Source organism: Sesamum indicum, linkage group LG1, assembly GCF_026168435.1.
Source record: "Sesamum indicum cultivar Baizhima isolate 11 linkage group LG1, ASM2616843v1, whole genome shotgun sequence".
In the NCBI taxonomy this organism is placed as follows: domain Eukaryota; kingdom Viridiplantae; phylum Streptophyta; class Magnoliopsida; order Lamiales; family Pedaliaceae; genus Sesamum; species Sesamum indicum.
In genome coordinates, this window is record NC_142657.1 from 15002113 (window position 1) to 15021475 (window position 19363).

General features: G+C 34.3%; 3 protein-coding genes across 5 annotated transcripts; all 3 read right to left on the reverse strand.

The window, feature by feature from the left end:
* Positions 1 to 481: 481 nt before the first annotated feature.
* LOC105179846 (cytochrome P450 CYP749A22-like) lies at positions 482 to 3171 on the reverse strand. The gene is made up of 5 exons (XM_011103481.3): positions 2318 to 3171; positions 2016 to 2239; positions 1700 to 1932; positions 1213 to 1591; positions 482 to 1123 (listed from the first exon to the last, which is right to left on the reverse strand). Exons 1-5 carry the CDS (start codon positions 2571 to 2573, stop codon positions 695 to 697), a joined length of 1521 nt encoding a protein of 506 aa, XP_011101783.2. The 5' UTR covers positions 2574 to 3171; the 3' UTR covers positions 482 to 694.
* Positions 3172 to 3319: 148 nt separating this feature from the next.
* LOC105179841 (cytochrome P450 CYP749A22-like) lies at positions 3320 to 5533 on the reverse strand. Of its 2 annotated transcripts, none has more exons than XM_020691450.2 (5): positions 5106 to 5533; positions 4801 to 5024; positions 4468 to 4700; positions 3972 to 4350; positions 3320 to 3786 (listed from the first exon to the last, which is right to left on the reverse strand). In XM_020691450.2, exons 1-5 carry the CDS (start codon positions 5374 to 5376, stop codon positions 3472 to 3474), a joined length of 1422 nt encoding a protein of 473 aa, XP_020547109.1. In that variant the 5' UTR covers positions 5377 to 5533; the 3' UTR covers positions 3320 to 3471. The 2 variants fall into 2 exon arrangements, with proteins under 2 accessions (XP_020547109.1, XP_011101779.1); XM_011103477.3 differs by having other exon boundaries at positions 3320 to 3900; positions 5106 to 5524.
* A 5204-nt stretch (positions 5534 to 10737) lies between these two features.
* On the reverse strand, positions 10738 to 17793 carry LOC105180307 (agamous-like MADS-box protein AP1). 2 transcript variants are annotated; one of them, XM_088879553.1, is made up of 8 exons: positions 17144 to 17793; positions 13115 to 13196; positions 12951 to 13015; positions 12721 to 12820; positions 12569 to 12610; positions 11719 to 11760; positions 11424 to 11569; positions 10738 to 11118 (listed from the first exon to the last, which is right to left on the reverse strand). In XM_088879553.1, exons 1-8 carry the CDS (start codon positions 17326 to 17328, stop codon positions 11013 to 11015), a joined length of 768 nt encoding a protein of 255 aa, XP_088735679.1. In that variant the 5' UTR covers positions 17329 to 17793; the 3' UTR covers positions 10738 to 11012. The 2 variants fall into 2 exon arrangements, with proteins under 2 accessions (XP_088735679.1, XP_088735680.1); XM_088879554.1 differs by having other exon boundaries at positions 13115 to 13193; positions 17144 to 17778.
* Positions 17794 to 19363: the final 1570 nt, after the last annotated feature.

Here is a 19363-nt window from a genome sequence, read left to right on the forward strand (position 1 = left end):
ATCCTCTGCAGCTAAAGCCAGCAACTTCAGAATGCAGAAGCATTGTAAAATTGATTGGGTGTAATAAAGATTCATCATCGTCAACATCATCATCATCAGCAGCAGGAGCAGTGTCGACAGTCAATTCTTATTTCTCCAGTAAAGATCCGATCCCTCTTCTTTCTCCTCTTGTGTTGCCTTCCATGTTAGAGATCCAACAGGAAACTATGGCCAAGTCTCATTGATGGTTTTAAGCATTGACTTGCTTTTTACAATGTACATTTTGCAGTTTTCTTCTCATTGTTGATTACTTATATAGTTCATGAAACCTTATGACCACCTCTGTTTTGAAGTAAGGATGCTAACTTGAAAGTAAACATAGACTGGGACTGTTACATAAATTCAACCCTAGTATTGATGAGGACTAATCTGAAGACATTCATGGACTGTTTGACAGAACACTCCCAAATCATGTTTCAAGTCAAATGGCCGACTATTCATGTAGAAGAGGCAGCGCAAAAAGGAATTTTGTATATCCAATTATTCATGTATATTACAGTCTTGCATTAACTTCATCACCTTGAAAGAGGATTTTTCTCGTGTTATTACAAAGCGTTGATGCAAACTTCTACCACTAATAGTTGTACAGTTGAAACCAAACATTCAACCATTCATAGCGCCACTAGGCAGATTGAGTATGTCCATTTTGTTCACTTTACAACTTCTGAAGCATGATCTGCACGCCATGTTGCGGGCGTATTGTCACAAGAGAAAGAGGAGAGTGAATATAACTCGGTGACAATGTAAACTTATAACGCTGAAGAATCATTGACAGTGCTATCTTCACTTCATTGTTTGCAAAGTTCAACCCAACACAAGTTCTTGGTCCATATCCAAAGGGGAGGAAGGCCATTGGGTTGTTCCTTGTCGCTGTTGCTATCCCTTCTGCAAATCTCTCTGGTTTGAAAAGATGAGCATCTTCTCCCCATATTTCTGGATTTCTGTGAAGGGCTAAAGGAGAAATCTGCAACTCCATGTTAGCCGGGAGTACATATTTCCCCACCCTAACTTTCCTTGCCACTCTTCTTACTAGACTTGCTACTGGGCCGTAAAGCCTTAAGGCCTCATTGATAATCATGCTAGCCTAATTACAAGCAAAAGGATAAGACAGAATCAGGATTAAGGATCAAATGAAATAAAGTTGCAGTACTTTTTGTAGAAAAGTTTGCTCACTGTTTTCAATCTGGGAAGGCCTTCAGCTGTTGGGTTTTCTTGGCCAAACAATTCAAGAACTTCTTTTCTTGCTTTATCTTGCCAATCTGTGTGGATTGCTAACAGAAGAAAAGTCCAGGACAGCAGGCTGCTAGTTGTTTCATGTCCAGCAAGAAAGAATACTTTGCATTCATCGATGACATCATCTAATGAAATTCTGTTTTTCTTGTCTGCATCATGGTGAACTCTCAGGAGTGATCCTAGGAAATCGCTCCCAAAGTTGTCTGCTTGTCCTGTTAGTACCTTTTCTTCCCTTTTCCTCAATATTACCATGAGAGAGTCACGAAGGGACTGCTCGATTTTGTCTGATTCAATGTCATCTTGTGTTTTCCAAATTTTTCTGCAAGACATGCACCAAGAAGACAGTTTGGTAAAAAATAGATGTGCTTGTTTAAGAACATAAATGTAACAGTATGATGGGAGTACGTAATACAGATACGGAAATTACTCGATTCCAAAAGGTCGAACTTTGTCAGCATTCTTGAATATAAGAAACCCCAGCTTCATCAGCATATCGAAGATGTTCTTCCCTTCCAAGTAACTGCTCCCAAAAGCTGTTCTTGAAATCACTTCTGAACTGAAAACCATGAACTCTTTGGACACCTCTATCTCCTTTCCTTCATACATTCTCCAATTTTCCAGCATATTCTCAACACTTGCAATCATGGCTGGAATCATACCCTGGAAGGAAATTACTCTCATCCTCTCAAATTTTCTTGCTTGAATCTGTTATCAACAAGAAGATATCTCAGAAAATCAGTTACCTTTAAGCTTTCTGCATAGAATGCATGGTTGGCCAGTTTTCGTAGCTTCGACCACTTTGCTCCTTCTGTCATAACAAGTCCATCTCCAACCAACTTCTTTGCAGGGCCCTGAACCTTGATTTTCTGGAAAATACCTTCTTTGTTGGTTAGTATTTCTTTGACCAACTCAGGTTCAGTAATCACCAGATGAGGTTGAGGGCCAGTCCAAGTAAGAAAATTCTTACCTGGTAAGAGTTAATACACAGATAAATAACTGGAATTTTCAAATCAAGATTGAGGAAAAATATGAACTTGATCATTACCATATAGCTTCATCCATGAATAGAAACTAGGTTGGACTCTAGGGAATATATCGTGTGACAACTCCATAGGACCATCTCTTGCTTGCTGTTTCAACCTCAGGCTCTCCTTAGTACTCCCATGAATAATTTTGTAGGGCGGGCCGGTGATTCCTTGTGACCGAAGCATGTGTTGTATGCGAAAAGGGAGCCATAATACTTTGTGGATAACTCTTATCAGAATTAGTGTAATAAGGGACAGAAAGAATGAGAAGATCATGATTATGATCTTGGAAAAACTGGTACACCTTATTGTATTGAAAATGAGCACAAAATACCATATTTAAAGAAATCTTAATCATTGGGTTTGGAGGGATGAGACAATCTAGGTTCTTGAAATTGTGAGAAAAACAACAGAAGTAGACTAGGTTTGAGAGTGACAGCTTAGATGTTCCCTAGGAAAACCACGATTATGTCAATGAATGCCTAGGCCAAGGAAAACAGTGCAGATGATTCTAGAAGGCTTTTATTCGGCCAAATTATAAATGTTGTTTAAGGCAGAATGAAAGAGAACATCAACCTGCAGCAGGTCGCATGCACATGTCCATGACGGACAAGAAGAAATGCACTAAAGGAACTTATGTGGAATGATAGTCTATTGCAGTTTCCTCTGTTTTGAGCAATAACAGAAAACTCTGCTTGGATTATGAGCGGTAAGAAGCCCACACAGAAGGTCTAAAGATTGTAGTCTAAATTTGTTTTTGTCCAATAAAGAGACTGCCAACACGACATTGCATGGACTTTCGATCTCAGTGAGATATATAGTCCTGCAACCTAGAAAACATCTTCAGAATCTCATTTCAGTCGCAGGATGCTATTCATTTTCTTCCACTTGCTTATACAAGTAGATACCATATTCTAACTATTTGATCAAAGACAGGCAGTGATTTCATCCATTGGATAGTCCTCTCAAGATTTCTCTTGTTTACAATGATAGTTTGATAATAGATTATCGGTAAAGCCGAATGCTGGAAAACAAGAAATATGTACATGATCATAGCAGTCAAAACAAACTGTCTGTGCGACCCACAAATAGATTATTTAGTTATTTGCCGAGGACATTTTATAACCAACATATGCATACATATTGACACAAAGCAGTAAAGAATTGATCTGTTTCACAGCAAATGCAGAATGATCTGAACTCCATGTTGAGGCTGAACAGTAAGAAACTGGTAAGGCGCATGGATATAATTTGGCGAGAGCGCTAATCTATAACGCTGCAAAATCATCGAGAGCGTCATCTTAGCTTCATTAACTGCAAAGTTATTGCCCACACATGATCGAGGACCAGCAGCAAAAGGGAGAAATGCCATGGAATTTCTGTTTGCTGCATTAGCCAATCCTTCAGCAAATCTCTCTGGCTTGAACATATGGGCATCTTTTCCCCATATCTCAGGATTCCGATGTAGTGCTAGTGTTGGAACATTCACCTGAACATTTGCAGGAATTTCATATTTTCCCAACTTGATGTTTCTGTGTACTCTTCTAGTAATAGAAAGAACGGGGCTGTAAAGCCTTAATGCTTCATAAACAATCATCGTTAACTGCATGACAGTAAAGGAAAATGAGAAACCAAAAGTTTCGCACAATTTCAATATAGAATCTAGGTACGTACGATTTTAAGCCTGGCAATGCCTTCTGCTGTTGGTTTTTCCTGGCCAAAGACTTGAACCACCTCGTCCCTTGCTTTTTCTTGCCATTCTGTGAAAATGGACAAGAGAAAGACAGTCCACGAGAGCAAGGTGCTAGTTGTTTCGTGCCCGGCAATATAGAATACCTTGCATTCATCAACTATATCATCGACTGAGATTCTGCTTTTTGGATCAATATCATGGTGAACTTTTAGGAGGGATCCCAGAAAATCATTTCCAAAGTTGTCTGATTCCCCTGCCTTTACCTTATCTTCCCTTTTCTTAACCAATGACAAGATAGAATCGTGTAATGATTGCTCAATTTTGTCCGATTCAATATCATCTTTCGACCTCCAAATCTTCCTGCAATATGAAACACTTATAAGTTAGCAGCAGAAGCCAGGTGAAAGTTGATGATCCATATTCTAGCTACTACAAGGACACATGCTCTAGATGATTATAATGGTGAAAAGAACTTACTTCAGACCAAAGAGTCTAATCTTAAAAGTGTTCTTAGCAATCAAAACACCCAACTTCATCATCATATCAAAGATATTCTTCCCTTCCACATAACTGCTTCCAAAGGCTGTTCTTGAGATAACATCTGATGTCAAAAGCTTAAATTCCTTAGATACTTCAATTTCTTTCCCTTCATGATATCTCCATCTCTCCAGCATTGTATCCACACTTTCTACCATTGCCGAAACCATATCCTACAAATTGAAGGAAATTGCAAATTGGTCATGACTACACACACACCCACACCCACACCCACACACACACACACACACATATTCACAAACAAGAATCCACCTTCAAGCTCTCTCCATGGAAAGCATGATTGGCTAGTTTCCTTAGCTTTGACCATTTTTCCCCTTCTGCTACTACAAGCCCATCTCCTAGAAGTTTCTTTGCATAACTTATAGGTTTTATTTTCCGGTAAACTCCTTCCTTATCGGTCAATATTTCCCTAACCAACTCAGGCTCAGTAACAACTATTTGAGGCTGATTACCAATCCAGATAAGGAAATTCTTGCCTGTTACAGCAAAAGTATTCAAAAACTCATCTTATCAATTACTGACAACAAGAATCAGAAAAGGGAAAAGATGGGTTTTACCATATAACTTCATCCAAGTATTCAAATGTGGAAGAATTCTTGGGAACATATCATGCTGCCCTAAATCACAGGGAGCTTTAATGGCTTCTTTCCTCATACTGATGATCTCTTTAGTGTTTCCATGTAAGAGTTTGTAAGAGGGCCCTTTGAGTCCTTGGGACTGCAGCTTCTGTTGCATATGAATCGGGCCTAACCATAGCTTGTAGACTAATCTTGAGAAAACTGCAAGGGTGAGAGAGAGGCAGAAGAGGGAGAATAAACTGATCATCATGGTGCTGAAGAACAACACAGGTCTCAGTACTACTTCTGCTGGTAGTTGTGTTTGATTTTATGAGAATCTTGGAACTGATCACTAAGATATTGATGATATCTATGTGAAATTCTTGAATCCACCCCATCATTTTTGCCGTTGGATCAACAGGGTGCTTACGATAATGGACAGGATTTTTGTCGTGATTGAATAATTCGCAGGCACGCGTTTTGGTGTTGAAGACTATTTTGCACTTCTCTACTCTCTCGCGCAAGGAAAGTGGGAGAATAGAGAAGTATTATTTGATTCATGAGGTCAATTTTTGTAGTATTGTAGAATTTGTAAAATAACATGCTTTAGAAATCCATCTTTTACTTAGTTACCTACTCTCAATGTTTCCAAAATTGGACGACAATCAAATTGGATAAATTATTAGGTCATTAGATTATTAAATTGATTTGATTGAACCAGTTAACAAAAAAATCAATTGATCATATATAGAATTACAATTTTGATAGGAAATCTTTTTATTCAAATTAAATTTTGATTGAATCAAATCAATATGATAAAATTGATTGTTATTCTTGAGTTGGAGATGACAAGTATATTATGTGATTGCATGTAAAAGTTCCCTTTGGGCAGTGGAGCAGCCAATGTTTATGTGTGTGTACATGTGTGAGAAGTCTTTTCGTTTCCTTGGGACTCTTTGCATGCCAGGCCTAGCATTGAATAAAACCTAAAAAGTTGCACTTAATCTCATCATAAACAAGAAATAATAAATTAACCACAAGACGATATTAATGAAGAAGATAACTAATGAATTGAATGAATCCCACCCCCCAGTGCAGCCTTTACATATAAAGTGTTGAATTTGCAGTTGTTAATTGGCACCTCAACACAAACTTGAACATTAGTCGAAATGGGTTCCTGCAGAAGTGATGGCAATGGTGCATCCAACAAGACCTCTGAGATGGAGGAGACTAATTGGAATGAGGCAACGAAAAGATTAGTAATAGTAGGTGGAGTGTTGGTGGGTGCATGGGTCATTTCCAAGCTTCTTGGAGTAGGAGTTGGATCAAATGAGAGGAAAAATATGAGAGCACCTGGAGGAAGGGGTGTCTACATGTACAGGGATGAGTTCGAGGAAGATCCTGCTCACTATTTTCGTCGTCTTCGCAACTAGAAATCATCCATCTACTAATTACTCAACTCCTCCTACCTCCCTTACTACAAGTTTGGAAACATTTATTTCTCCTTTCATCTTGAGTTCTACTGTTAATTTTGCCTGCTTATTTCAGTTGTTCTATTTTAAGAAAAAAAATGATATGTAAGCTTTCTAGATCGCTATATGAATATTATTATTAGTTCCTGTTGTTTTCTTGGATGATCTTTTAATTTATTATGTTTATCTTAATTATATTAATTGCATTTATGCTGAAACATCAAAGAAGCAATTCTCTTCTTTTAATAATCGAATCTCGACAAGATAAAAGGCGAAAAGGTTTGTTGTCCTTTTTAAAAGTAGATTTAAATTTTGTTTTCCAATTCCATAAAAATTGATTAAAGAAAAAACCCCAAAGGGTTAGTCAAACTATGTACAGAACAACATACACTTCTTTCTATTAATATCTATCTTATATAGCTCCTCACTTTTACAATTGAAATATTATTTGGTGCACTATAAACCATTACGTAACCCTAAATAAAACTCAATTACGAAAAGTTATAGATTTTTTAATAAACTTTATTGCTCTTTGTTAAATGACTATTTTATTTATTTAATATTCATATCTCAATATTTACTAGATCACACAATAATATTGATTGTAATTTTTCTATGTGTGACTTAAAATATATTGACAAAAATATTTCTTATGATTTATAATTATGAAAAATAATTTACATGCTGAATTAGTAAGATTTTGTTTTGATTTTTATTTATTTATGATTAATAATAATTATTGAAAGCCAATAATTAATTCTCTTGTGCTTGATTTTGAACATGAACTAGTTTATACTACTACTCGTCTGCAATTGATTCATTCAAAATAAGCCATCTAATTCCATATTATTGAATGAATGATGAAAAAAATTATTGAAAAAATGTCGGAATTAATTACCTAAATTGGAAGTAGGAAAATGGGGCAATATATAAACGTCCAAGCTAAACATTACACGACGAAACTAAGTGCCAATTGATCCACACAATCTTAGACATGATAAATCACAAGTAAATCCCACATGCATATAGCACAACTGAAAACATAAAATGAGTTAACAAAGTTGATCTCCAGGATGAGCCCGTAGATTATGAAAGTAACCCTTGGCATTTCTCTCAAACACATGCCTAGGCATCCTGTAATTCCTTCCTGGGGCTTTCATCATCCTCACCCTTCCCCCGCCCCGGCAGCATCCGCAGCAGCAGCGGCAGAAACATACGACCACTGCAAGAACCACGCTGGCGATGAGGTACGGGAGAGCAACGTGGAGGCAGTGGTGGATCTTGTCACCCCTTGTCTCCGGTGGGAAGACTCTGTCAACCCATGCCAAAGCCTCGCCGGCCAGGTTTTCCAGGGCCAGCAGAGCTGCTTTCAGCTTCTCCACCACCAACGTCATCACTTCCTCCACTCCCATATCTCCTTTTGCTCTGTGTGTGTGCGTGTGGATTTAAGTTGATTGATGAATCTAAAAAGAGTAGGATGAGTGGGAATATATTTATCCCGAATATAGTTGCAAAAGATAATCATGTAATTACCTGGGGAATCATCTTTTACCGTAAATTGTGGAAACGGCGAGGCCCAGCAGAGAACAGAAATTTACCGGTGGGTAAATTTATTAATTGTATTTGAATTGATGAATTCAAATTTGATGAAATAATTTTAAATAATTTTGTTTTAATTTTTTTAAAATTTATCAATATTTAATAAAATATAATTTAAAATTAAAAAAATTAAAAAATTTGAAATTTTTTAAATTTAGAATTATTGTAATAAATTAAAACTATTTATTATTAAATTTATAAGTTTAGATCTTTCAATTCAAATGCAATTAAATTGGTATTATTTTTACAAGTATCTTAATATAATTCCGGCAAATTGGTATTAACTAGGTGAGGTATTATAATAATTTGATTTTATATTTTAAACTGAAGAATTCTAAAATGTTGAAACTAAAGAAATGTCTATTTAGTTATTCCTTAGAAAAATCAAAAGAGAAAGTATGTTAAGTGCTAATCACTAGGGTGTTCACGCTGCAGTTTGAGTTTTTTTTTTAAATCTATTATTGAATTAAATTGTCATTGACGATTTTATAAGATATTTTTTTAAATTGTCACTTTTTAAATCAAAATCAAAGGTGCAGTTTGTGCGGTATTAATATTTATAGCAAAAATAAGATATGAGACTAACAAAAATTAAGAAAATAAAATAAGTATTTGTATCTAATAAGCGAGAAAAACCTACATGCTGCACCATACATCTCCAATCCACAACTTTAAATAGATTGAAATATAAGATCATATACATTAATCCAACAAGATAACACTTAATCTAACAGAGGTCAATCATCGACTTTAGAGATAATAGAGATAAAAGATAGAAAGATAGAACAAAGAAAGAGGGAAGAGAAAAGAGAAGAGAAAAGAGGGAGGAAAAAAATAGGGGGGAAAATGAATGAAAAATTTAGACAATACTAGATGGGTTTAATAATTCTATCTTTGATAACATGTGAATTTTGAGATTATATAATTCGAATATAAAATTCTTCTAAAAATTATTTATTTTATCGAATTATTATATATATAATTTAAAAAATTAATTATATAGTTAGTGGTGTGATGCGATTTTTGGCTTTTTCTAAGTTCTAAATTAAAATCAAATTAATAGTGCGTTGCGATTTTACTCTAAATTTAGAATTGCGGTTTGAAAAATAAATCATCGAAAATGATTTGATTTGTCGTCTCAAACAGTTTTCGGCGTATTGGATATTGTATCATGTTAGTGGACCCGTGACCCAATATGCATCCATATTTGAAATAAAATTTGAATCTCTCAAATACATATTGGGATAAGGACTTCTTTGTGATAATTCTATCTAGGATAGAGTTTGTTGTCTTCCAATTATGAATTGGGATATGGACTCCTTTTAGGTATAGGGTAATGTACACCTATAAAGAAGGTACATGGTTGTCATCAAATTACAACACAAAAACACTAATGAGTTTGATCACAATACTCTCTCTCTGTCTCTCTCTCTCTCTAAGTTCTTCCTTGGAGTGCACCATAGGCTCCTTGGATTTGAGGTGTATAAACTAGTGGGTTACTGTAGTAGTAAAATCCACCAAGGCGAGTAACGTATAATCGTGATTTGCACAAGTCTTGGAGCAAGATCCAACGTGGGAGAGATCGTGAAGATAATGTGTTAGTAATCCAGTCAAAGCACGGGCTTGTAGATGAGGCTCGTCCTTATGCATGGATCAACATTCTTCCGGTACTTAAAATTAATTCGATCCGCAATTATGTGGCTATATGATTAATATTTGTGTGCACATAATTATTTAATTATATAGGAGATTTATTTATGGGATAATTGTATGAATAATATATTGTTATTTTCCAACAGGATGGTTCTAAAATTTTTTCATCACCCCTACTAACCACATCATGATTCTCAACTCTGTGCCCATTGCACCGCATTTCTTAAATCAACCACAATCATGATTCTCCGGTCACTTATCCCTCTCAATTTCTTAACACCACCGCCGGAATCATCCCAAACGACACCGGCAAAAACAGCAGTGCAACTTGCGTGGTCTCAGGCTGTGGTCGACGGATCCGAAATAGAGGCCTAATCGTCCTGCACGTTTAAGCCAAAATGAGGCATTTTCGTGCCTATTCTCACCATGATGTTGCGATATGACCTAAGTTTTCTAACTCCTATAAATGGATGGAAAGTGCAGGTCTTGAAGAAGATCGTGTGGAGAAAAGGGCAGCAAAGTGGGGCATTGGCTAAGCCAAACTACGTACTACATGATGACATGGGCCTGCAGAGATCCTTTCTCTTTTTGCTTCTTTGATCTTTTTAGGCCTTTCGGACCTATGTTTGATTGTTTGACTGTAGGATCATGCATGTTCCTGCGGAGACTAACTGCTTATTATTAGCTTCTTGGAATCTGGAATTTTTATCTAGCAATTTTATTATGCTTTAGCTTCACTTTTATTCTAATAATTGGAGTTAATTTGTCGAAGTTAATGAATAATTAGAGTTGACAATACGATGACTTGTTTTTCTAGTGACAATCTTGTGGGAGATGATAGTGTCAATGTCCGAATCCAAACTCACCTAAGGCCCGGCCCGTAGTTTATATAGAAGAATGAATCCAGATAAAACATGGGGCAATCAAGATACGACATGGACAACATGGCCCGATCAGTCTCAGCTCATGACGGTTGTAGCTAAGTCACAACATACATATATATATATATACTATAGATTACAAATGCAGCCACGTTAATACATAAGTCATTGCAAGAAGTAATATGTCATCAAGATTTGATTAAACACACAAAACAACAGACGAACAATTAAGTCACAAGCCTCTGAATATATATTAATTATTCCTTAGCCCGCATGCAGAAAGTTAATTAAATGGCCAATTTTCAGGCAGCAAAGCATCCAAGATGGCATGAATAGAGTGAATCAAGAGTGAGGTCAAGCTCATTCTTCCTCGTACCCGTCTCTGTCGCTTCCCCAACGTATCCATGCCTGCGTCAATGTTGTAAAATAAGTCATGAAATTCATGAATAAGGATTAGAGCTATTACCTCACATAAAATACAAAAGCCAAAACCTCAATCGTAAAATTAAATTTTTTGTGGATAAACACAATTAATTAAGGTTCATTTTGGATAATCAAGCTGAGAGTTCAATCCAAGTTTGTTGAAAACTCTCTATATGGATCGACATGTCTAAAACTAACTCGATCTAAACAATCATTCATAGCAATATTGCCAAAATTCATATAGCTGAGTATTGGAAATTTGGAATTGGCCCTTGATCCATAGGCATTACCCGATGTTCAAGGCAGGGAGTTGATGGGGGGTGGCCATCAAGAACGGCGGCGGCGGTGGTGGTGGTGGCATTTGTGGTGCGTTAGGGCCGTGATTTTGGTGCTCCCACTCTGGCTGCTGCCCTATTTCATGCTCCTTCTCTTTGATCTATGGATATATATCAAAGAAATTGACCATCAGTATCTAAGAATATTGTAGGCTATAATTCTTGCAGTGTGATATACAATGTTAGTCCCAGATTAAGAAATGAGACAGATAGCAGTATGATAGCACAATGTATTAGTACGTATAGTCACCTGCTTCGACAGCATGCTGTTTTCCTCTTGTATTGCCTTTTCCTGTCCAAAAACAGATTATGTATAGAGATTATTAGAATAGTACAGTAACTAACGTATTTTCGAATAATAGAATTTATTGGCTATAGAATACTAGTTGATAAAAACCTAGGAAGAAAAATAATTTGTTTATTTTTCTTATTTCATGGTTGGATAAGACATTCTCTCATATGATTCTCCCACAATTATTCTTGGCTTAAATATATTTTTGATCTCGTAATTTAGGCATATTAAAAAAAAAATATTGTTGCCTATATTTTTAATGGCTATTAACTGCAAGTTGTGGGTAAATAACTAAAATTCATGCAAAAACTTAGCTTATCCATCATGGAAATATTTTTTTGTCATGGTGAAATATTTTTGCTATGCCTTTTTAGCCACACATGTAAAAACTACAGCCAACAATTGTTACGTGGTTGTGGCCAATGATATTTGGTCCTGCATTATTTTAATTTTCAGTATTTCAGTCATTTTTTCGCCACTTCTACCCAAGAAGTTAAGGGATAAAAATGCTGGCAAAATGAGCCAATAGTAACAGTAACCCCAATTTCAAAAGGTACATGAGATGCACATTTATTTCTTCGGTGAGAATGGTGAACACCGGTGAAAAAAATGATTGAAGTTGCAAAACTTAAAAAGATGCAGGATCAAAATGCTAATCTAAAAAGTTCGAAAAATATAAACGTCAAATGATCTAAGTTACGGGACCAAAAATATATTCGAACCATACGATGTCCGACTACTGAATTGACTATATACAATATGTTGACGAGGAATTATATTCATGAGTATGTACGTAGTTGAGACAAACCTTTCGCTGCAATTCGGAGATGGAATCGTACAAGAGTTGATTCTGTATTACAACAAAACAGTATTAAGATTTCATTAGCTCGAGACATTAATCTTCGAAAGAGTTTATATTATAAATGACACGATGGATCATAATTAGACATATACATATACCTTTCTAGATCGAATGTTCTTGAGAGCAGTGTCAAGTTGTTGTTCAAGATTCTGAAGATCTTTGAGGCTCATGGAGTCAAGATCTTCTCCCATGTAGTGCCTATATATATATATGGGACAATTGTAGACCAAAAAATAGAAAAATAAATTAAACATATATAAATGTAGTTTTATCTGATGCATCATTTATTAATCCTGTTTAATTAATTATAACAAGCTTGCTTAATTACCTATGATTTTTTTGCAAGAGGTCAATTCTAGCCCTAAGTTTGCTGTATTCCAGGCTCCAGTTTGCCTGCACAGCTACCAATTAACGTTAAAAAGTGTCTGATTTAAAACATCATTAATTAGCGTATGTAATTAAGCAATAAATTAATTGAGCAAACGAACTTACAGGGGACTGAGGCTCATTTGCAACTAGTTGTCTTTCTGCAAATGAGTATCTTTCATACTTCTCCAGGATCCTGTCCATGCTGCTACATAAATATCATTCAACTGCGGTTAATTAAGGGTACATATATATATGTATGTATATATATATATATTTCATGTCTGCATAATATCCATTATAATAAGGTTACGCTTAATTGTATTTACTGTCCATATATTAGGGGTGGTGGCAAAATAAGGACCCTAAATATAGGGGTGGCAAAAATACACCAGAGTTAAATTTTTTTTTGTTTTTGCAATTGTAGGACTTCAACCATCGAATTTTTAAAAATGGCCAAAATTTGCTTGCATAGACAAAAATTAGGACTTTTTTTTTGGGACTTTTGCTGATTAGATTTTTTATTTCTAAAATATCAACTGCCACCTAAGCGTTTAAATGGAAAAACCCCTGCCATATAAGCAAAAATGTGGAAAAAATAAAATATTTTTTATATTTTTTACTGATTGGACATTTTTTTTATTTCTCCTCTGCCACATAACAGATTACATGGAAAGAAATGTCAAATTGTATAAAAACAAAATTTAATTTATTTATATACTAGTTTTCGTGGCATGGCATCTTTGAGTGTGTATAAATATTTTTCACATTTTAAAATATATCATTAATTAAAATATATATACACATAAAATATAAATGCTTAAAAATATAAAAAAATAATAATATCATAGATAATTTTAAATCATAAAAATTAAAATTATTATCTTTATAATACAAATTTAATTAAAAAATTGACCCCACCCCCTCTGCCTACCCCGCCACCACGCACTTTCTCCATGCCTCCCCCCAAAAGGGGGTGAGGTGCTCCTGGTCTGGGTGACGGCGGCAACGATCGCCCAAGTGTACACTGGGCGACATCACGTTGCCTCCCGTCTCTTGGGGATGGCGACAGCGACGTCAAGGGTAGAGCGAGGGAGGGATTGGGTTGGTGGGTGGCCGGGGAGGGAATGGGAGGCGGGTGTTTAATTTTATTTTAATTTATTATATAAAATAATAATTTTATTTTTATAATTATATACATAATATAAAATTTTAAAATAATTAAATGTTTACGTGGCACATAAAAAAATACTCAGTCAGCAAAAATTCACAAGAAAAGGCCTAACTTTTATCCACATAAGCAAATTTTCATTACGTTTAAAAATTCGATGATCGAAAACCTACACTTACAAAAAAAAAAATTAATTCGAAAATACTTTTGTCATTCCTATATTTAGAATCCTTGTTTTGCTATCCGGTACTATATGAGATAGTAAATACAATTAAACCAATAAAGTTATGTAAACAAACAGACATACACATCCAATCGAGTATTAATATTGTTTTATTTCATTTTATATATGGATACGATTTATGTATATATACAAGTATAACAACCCATATATTTATTCACTTGCTTGAGGATGCCTGAATTATTTCTGATTTTGTGACGTCGTTTTCATTTGTTACTTTGGTTGTTCAAGACTTGATTGAGGATGTAACATTTAATTTATACGACCATGAGTATTAATGATCCTGATAACTAAACCATGTTACACAGGTGGAGAGGAAGCATTCTACTATGCATCAAATTGTATTGTACTCCATGTTCGATTTAATATATATACATGATTACATATATAATAATATCCTCTTTGTATATATGAAAAATATTTTATACATGGGCTATATATATATATATTTTGAATAATACAAAATATAATACTATTTTCTAATAGAAGACTGCACGCAATTAAAAACTGCTAAAAATTCGTGATGCTTATTTGAACTATATTCACAATCTTCAACTGCAACTCGATGTTTTTGCTGGGCTAAAACATAATTAGTCATACATAAAAATCATGATAAATATTTTATTTATAATTAAAATCATGACAAATATTGATTAATTATGGTCAAAATATAAGTTTTTATATTGATTTTATTTAGCCCTAATAAATAGTGTTGTTTAACAATAATAATTTTTGAAGTGTAAGTAGCAAAAAATTCATTTTCTCGAGTGTCAAATTAAATTAAAAGCTGACCTACCACTAGTACTATACTACATCTACATATATATGCATGTATTTGATTCATCTGAGGAATGCTTAACATAAATGAAAGTTTAAGATATGTTTTGTATCAAAAAGTAGATTCCTCATGACTCTCAAACGCTCATCAATTTATTGTTATTGTTTTTGGGCAATTCTGAGATAGAAATTAACTCTGCTTTCCTACCACTACCATTACCAGGCTTTATGAAACAGCTATTCTATGCCCGCCCCTCCATCATATTTACACTTACTCAACTCAAACACACTCAGACATATATATATATATATATATATATTACTCATCTCTCTCTCTCTCTCTAACATTATTTGTAGCTACCTAGGAAAATTTGCACAAATGCAGTACATCTTGTGACCTATGTTATTCTCGAATAAACGAGGTTACAGCTGTTGTATTTTTAATTATATACAGCATTACGACCTTGTACGTTGTCTGTTATATATATATGTATGTACATTAAATTTTCAAGGGAAAAGGTACAACTAATTTTAATTTGTAGTAAACTCTTTTAATATTTCAAATCAAAATATTTTGCTTAACTTGTTTGAGAGAAATTACTTTCACTTTGGGATTAATTAAAGCTTCAATATATAACCAAAAAAAATGATCAATAAGGTACTTTTCATATAAAATTTAATTAATTAAAGATATTTTTCATTCATATACCTTCTTTAATTCTGCATTGATCACAGCCACGCAATAATTGTTGACTGTAATTTTTGCTAGTGTTGTTAAAATATTTGTTATGACTATAAGACATAACAAAAACATTTGCTCTGTGTCATAACCATCATAATTATAATAACTATTTACCACTATTTTTAGTTCAAAGCCAAACAATAGTAAATTTCTTCTAGTTATATATTTGTTAATTAATCTTTCAATAAATTAAATTAAATAACAAAAAACCCATCTTTAAGTCTTTCAACATGATTCAATTCCTGTCAAGAAAGAACTGTAGACCCTCACTTATACAGATTCCGAAGGCTCCCGGAGCCCCCACCCCATCCCCATCCCCATCCCCGTCCCCAATTAAGAACAGACTGCAAAAATTCCTTTCCACAGGGAAATGACAAAAGATATATTGTTCAATTTTAGTGGTAATTAGTTCAAGTTCCAAGATTCAAGACAACCTAATTATGACCTAAGAATCTAGAAAACCCCGTGTGCAAAAACTGGAAGTACTCCGAGAAACGAAGTGATGCCTGAATATCATATCAATGTCAGCAAAACCAACGGCATTACAAAAAGGACTATCTATATATTCACTGGATAAAAGCAGCGACACCCCCAGCAATATATCAGACGATATTATATATATATATATATATATGTGCCAAGAATATCTGTCTTCCATGCATTTTACAGCCACCTAAAATTTATTATTGAGTTGATACATAAAAAGGGTTTGAAGTCTAATTATGAACAGGGTAGAAATTAATTTCTAATTATAAGGAAATATTAAATATATAAAACACAAAAATCTCGCATAAAACACTGGAAAATAGGTTAATTGTTCAACCTAGCTAGCACTGATCAGGAGCATGAAAAAACAACAAGAAACATAAGACATAATTAAGACATGAATTTTAGGTTTAGTTTTCTGAAAAGGAATTAAAGAGGATTAACCATGATATGATGTGGAACATGTTAATACACATTTAGTTAGTGGAAAATAAACCAAACTCAAACTTTAATTAATTAAGCTCAAAACTCAGCAAGCACAAAAAAATGAAAACCTAGACAAGGTATCAGAAGTAGAAAGGAAGAATGATGAAAACCCTAGTCTTGAACTGCAATTAAAATTGCATATTCTGTATTTAGGAGTTGAGAAAAGTGGGGGAAAAGGGTTTGATGAAGAAAAGCAAACAATAAAAACATATTATAATAATAAAAAAAATGGAATGGAGACAGAAAACTTACCAAGAATCAGTAGAATACTCAAAGAGCTTCCCTTTATGGGAAAAAACAATCAAAGCTACTTCGGCATCACAGAGCACAGAGATCTCATGGGCTTTCTTCAGCAAACCACCCCTCCTCTTTGAGAAAGTCACCTGTCTGTTGATCTTGTTCTCTATCCTCTTGAGCTCTACTTTTCCTCTTCCCATTTCCCTAATTTTCTTCTCTCTCTTCCCAACCAAACCCCAATTTTTGCAATTTGCAGAAAGGATGATCTAAAAATGGAAACCCTGATCTCAAGTATAGTTCATATTTCCTAAACAAATAATTGATTATTTCTCCAATATATTTCCCTTTTGCAAAAAGATGTAGTAAAGTTTTAGGGTTGTAGCTATATAGGTAGGTAGCTTGGTAGGGCATTTATATGTCTACAGTTTCTCTTTCTTTTGTTGTTTCCTTTTGGTGAAAACAATTCTGGCCTTCTTTTTCAACAGTGCTGTCTGACAAAGCAGCATGCACACTTGTGGGGGATCCATCTCATGTGAGATTACCTCAAACCAGAACTAGTGGGCCACCAAAACCAGGTGGTTTTTTAAGGATGTGCTGTCGAGCTCTGATTGGCTAAGGGCGCTATGACTGTGCCCTTGTTGTTGTCTGCTGGATTTTGGGTTTCACGGTCCTCGAGGTGTTATGAGGTAGTAATTTGGGTCTGTTTGCAAGATCATGTACTGATATGCGTGTGTATATATATATAGATAAATAGATAGAATGGTGTCCGTCTTTTTCCCGTTACTGTTGACGGCGGTACTCGTGATTACGATCTTTACTTTACTTGGGTGTCCTAATCTTTATTTGCTGTGATGGAGCTTTCAATTCATAGAAACATTATTTGATCTTGCTCAAATTCAACAATATAGATGAGCGACCTCCTCACAATTAGCTAACTTTTTCAAAATCACATGTTGGGTTCCTAAGAATAAGACAAGAATAGTGAGCTCGTCGGGCACGTCCCCGACAACGACTCTCCAACACTCAAGTTAGGTTGATCAAGGTAAAAGTACGCGATTAAAGGTGTAGACCGAAATGGCTCAATATTAATTACCTCAAATGTAGCGTCTTGGGTATTTTATAGAGCTTAGGTGGATACTGTTGAATGGGCCACATGGCCTTATCCAACTAGCTTACGTTCATGATCGGACGGCTCTCATTGCCTGGATCTTCAAGCGGGTATGCAGATGCAGATCCGATCAAGACAGCTCCGACCCATCCGATAGAAGAGACGCGAATCCAAAAGCGAAAGGACTTAAATGCCCTTCATTAAAGATATTATAGGCATTTTCCACATATTTTATGCATACCCATCAGTATTTAATTATATGAGGGTTGAAGAGATATCAGAATTGTTTGTGATTTTGGTTTTTAAATAATATTTGTTAATTGTTGAAGACCTTGCATTCAAGAGGTCATTGCTTCCAATTTTAAGAATATGAATATATAGTCCGCTCTTTACATTGTCTTATTTCTTTAATTTTTGGATTAATTACATTTATTCTCCCTTTAAAAATATTAAATTATACTTTTCCCAAAAAATTTGAAATTACACTTACACCTCCTTCGAAAATTCTCAATCTATACCTACTTTCTTCCGTTAGGATTTGGACAAAAAATACTAATGAAAATAAAAAAAAATACAAAAAATTTTATTTTGTTTCTTATTTAGTATTTTCATGTATATTTTTGTAGTTATAAAGGGATAAATGTAATACATATATATGTATATTTGGAATGAAGTTAATATCATTATATTTTTTTCATCATAAGAATAAAATTATTACATGAAAACATTAAAGGGTAGATAAAGTTATAAATTAATGCAATTTTTCGACTGACGTCAGCACTTTTTTTTCAAATTCTAGCAAAAGAAGGTCAGGTATAAATAGTGATTTTCGAAAGAGTGTAAATGTAATTTTAAGTTGTTTTGAGTAAAACTATGATCTCGCATTTTCAAGAGAGGTCTATGAGTAGTTAACCCTTATTTTTTTATTTTGAATATTTTTGTTGATTTAAAAATTTTGATGTATCGAATTAATATCTGATAATGTAGTATTTTTCTAAATTTTATTTAGATTCCATATCAAAAAAAAAAAATCTTATTTAGATTGAAATTTATGTGAACTTGAAAAGTAAAGTTTTCCAAAAATATATTTGAGAGTTTTGGTGTTCATAATTTTAATTAATTAGATG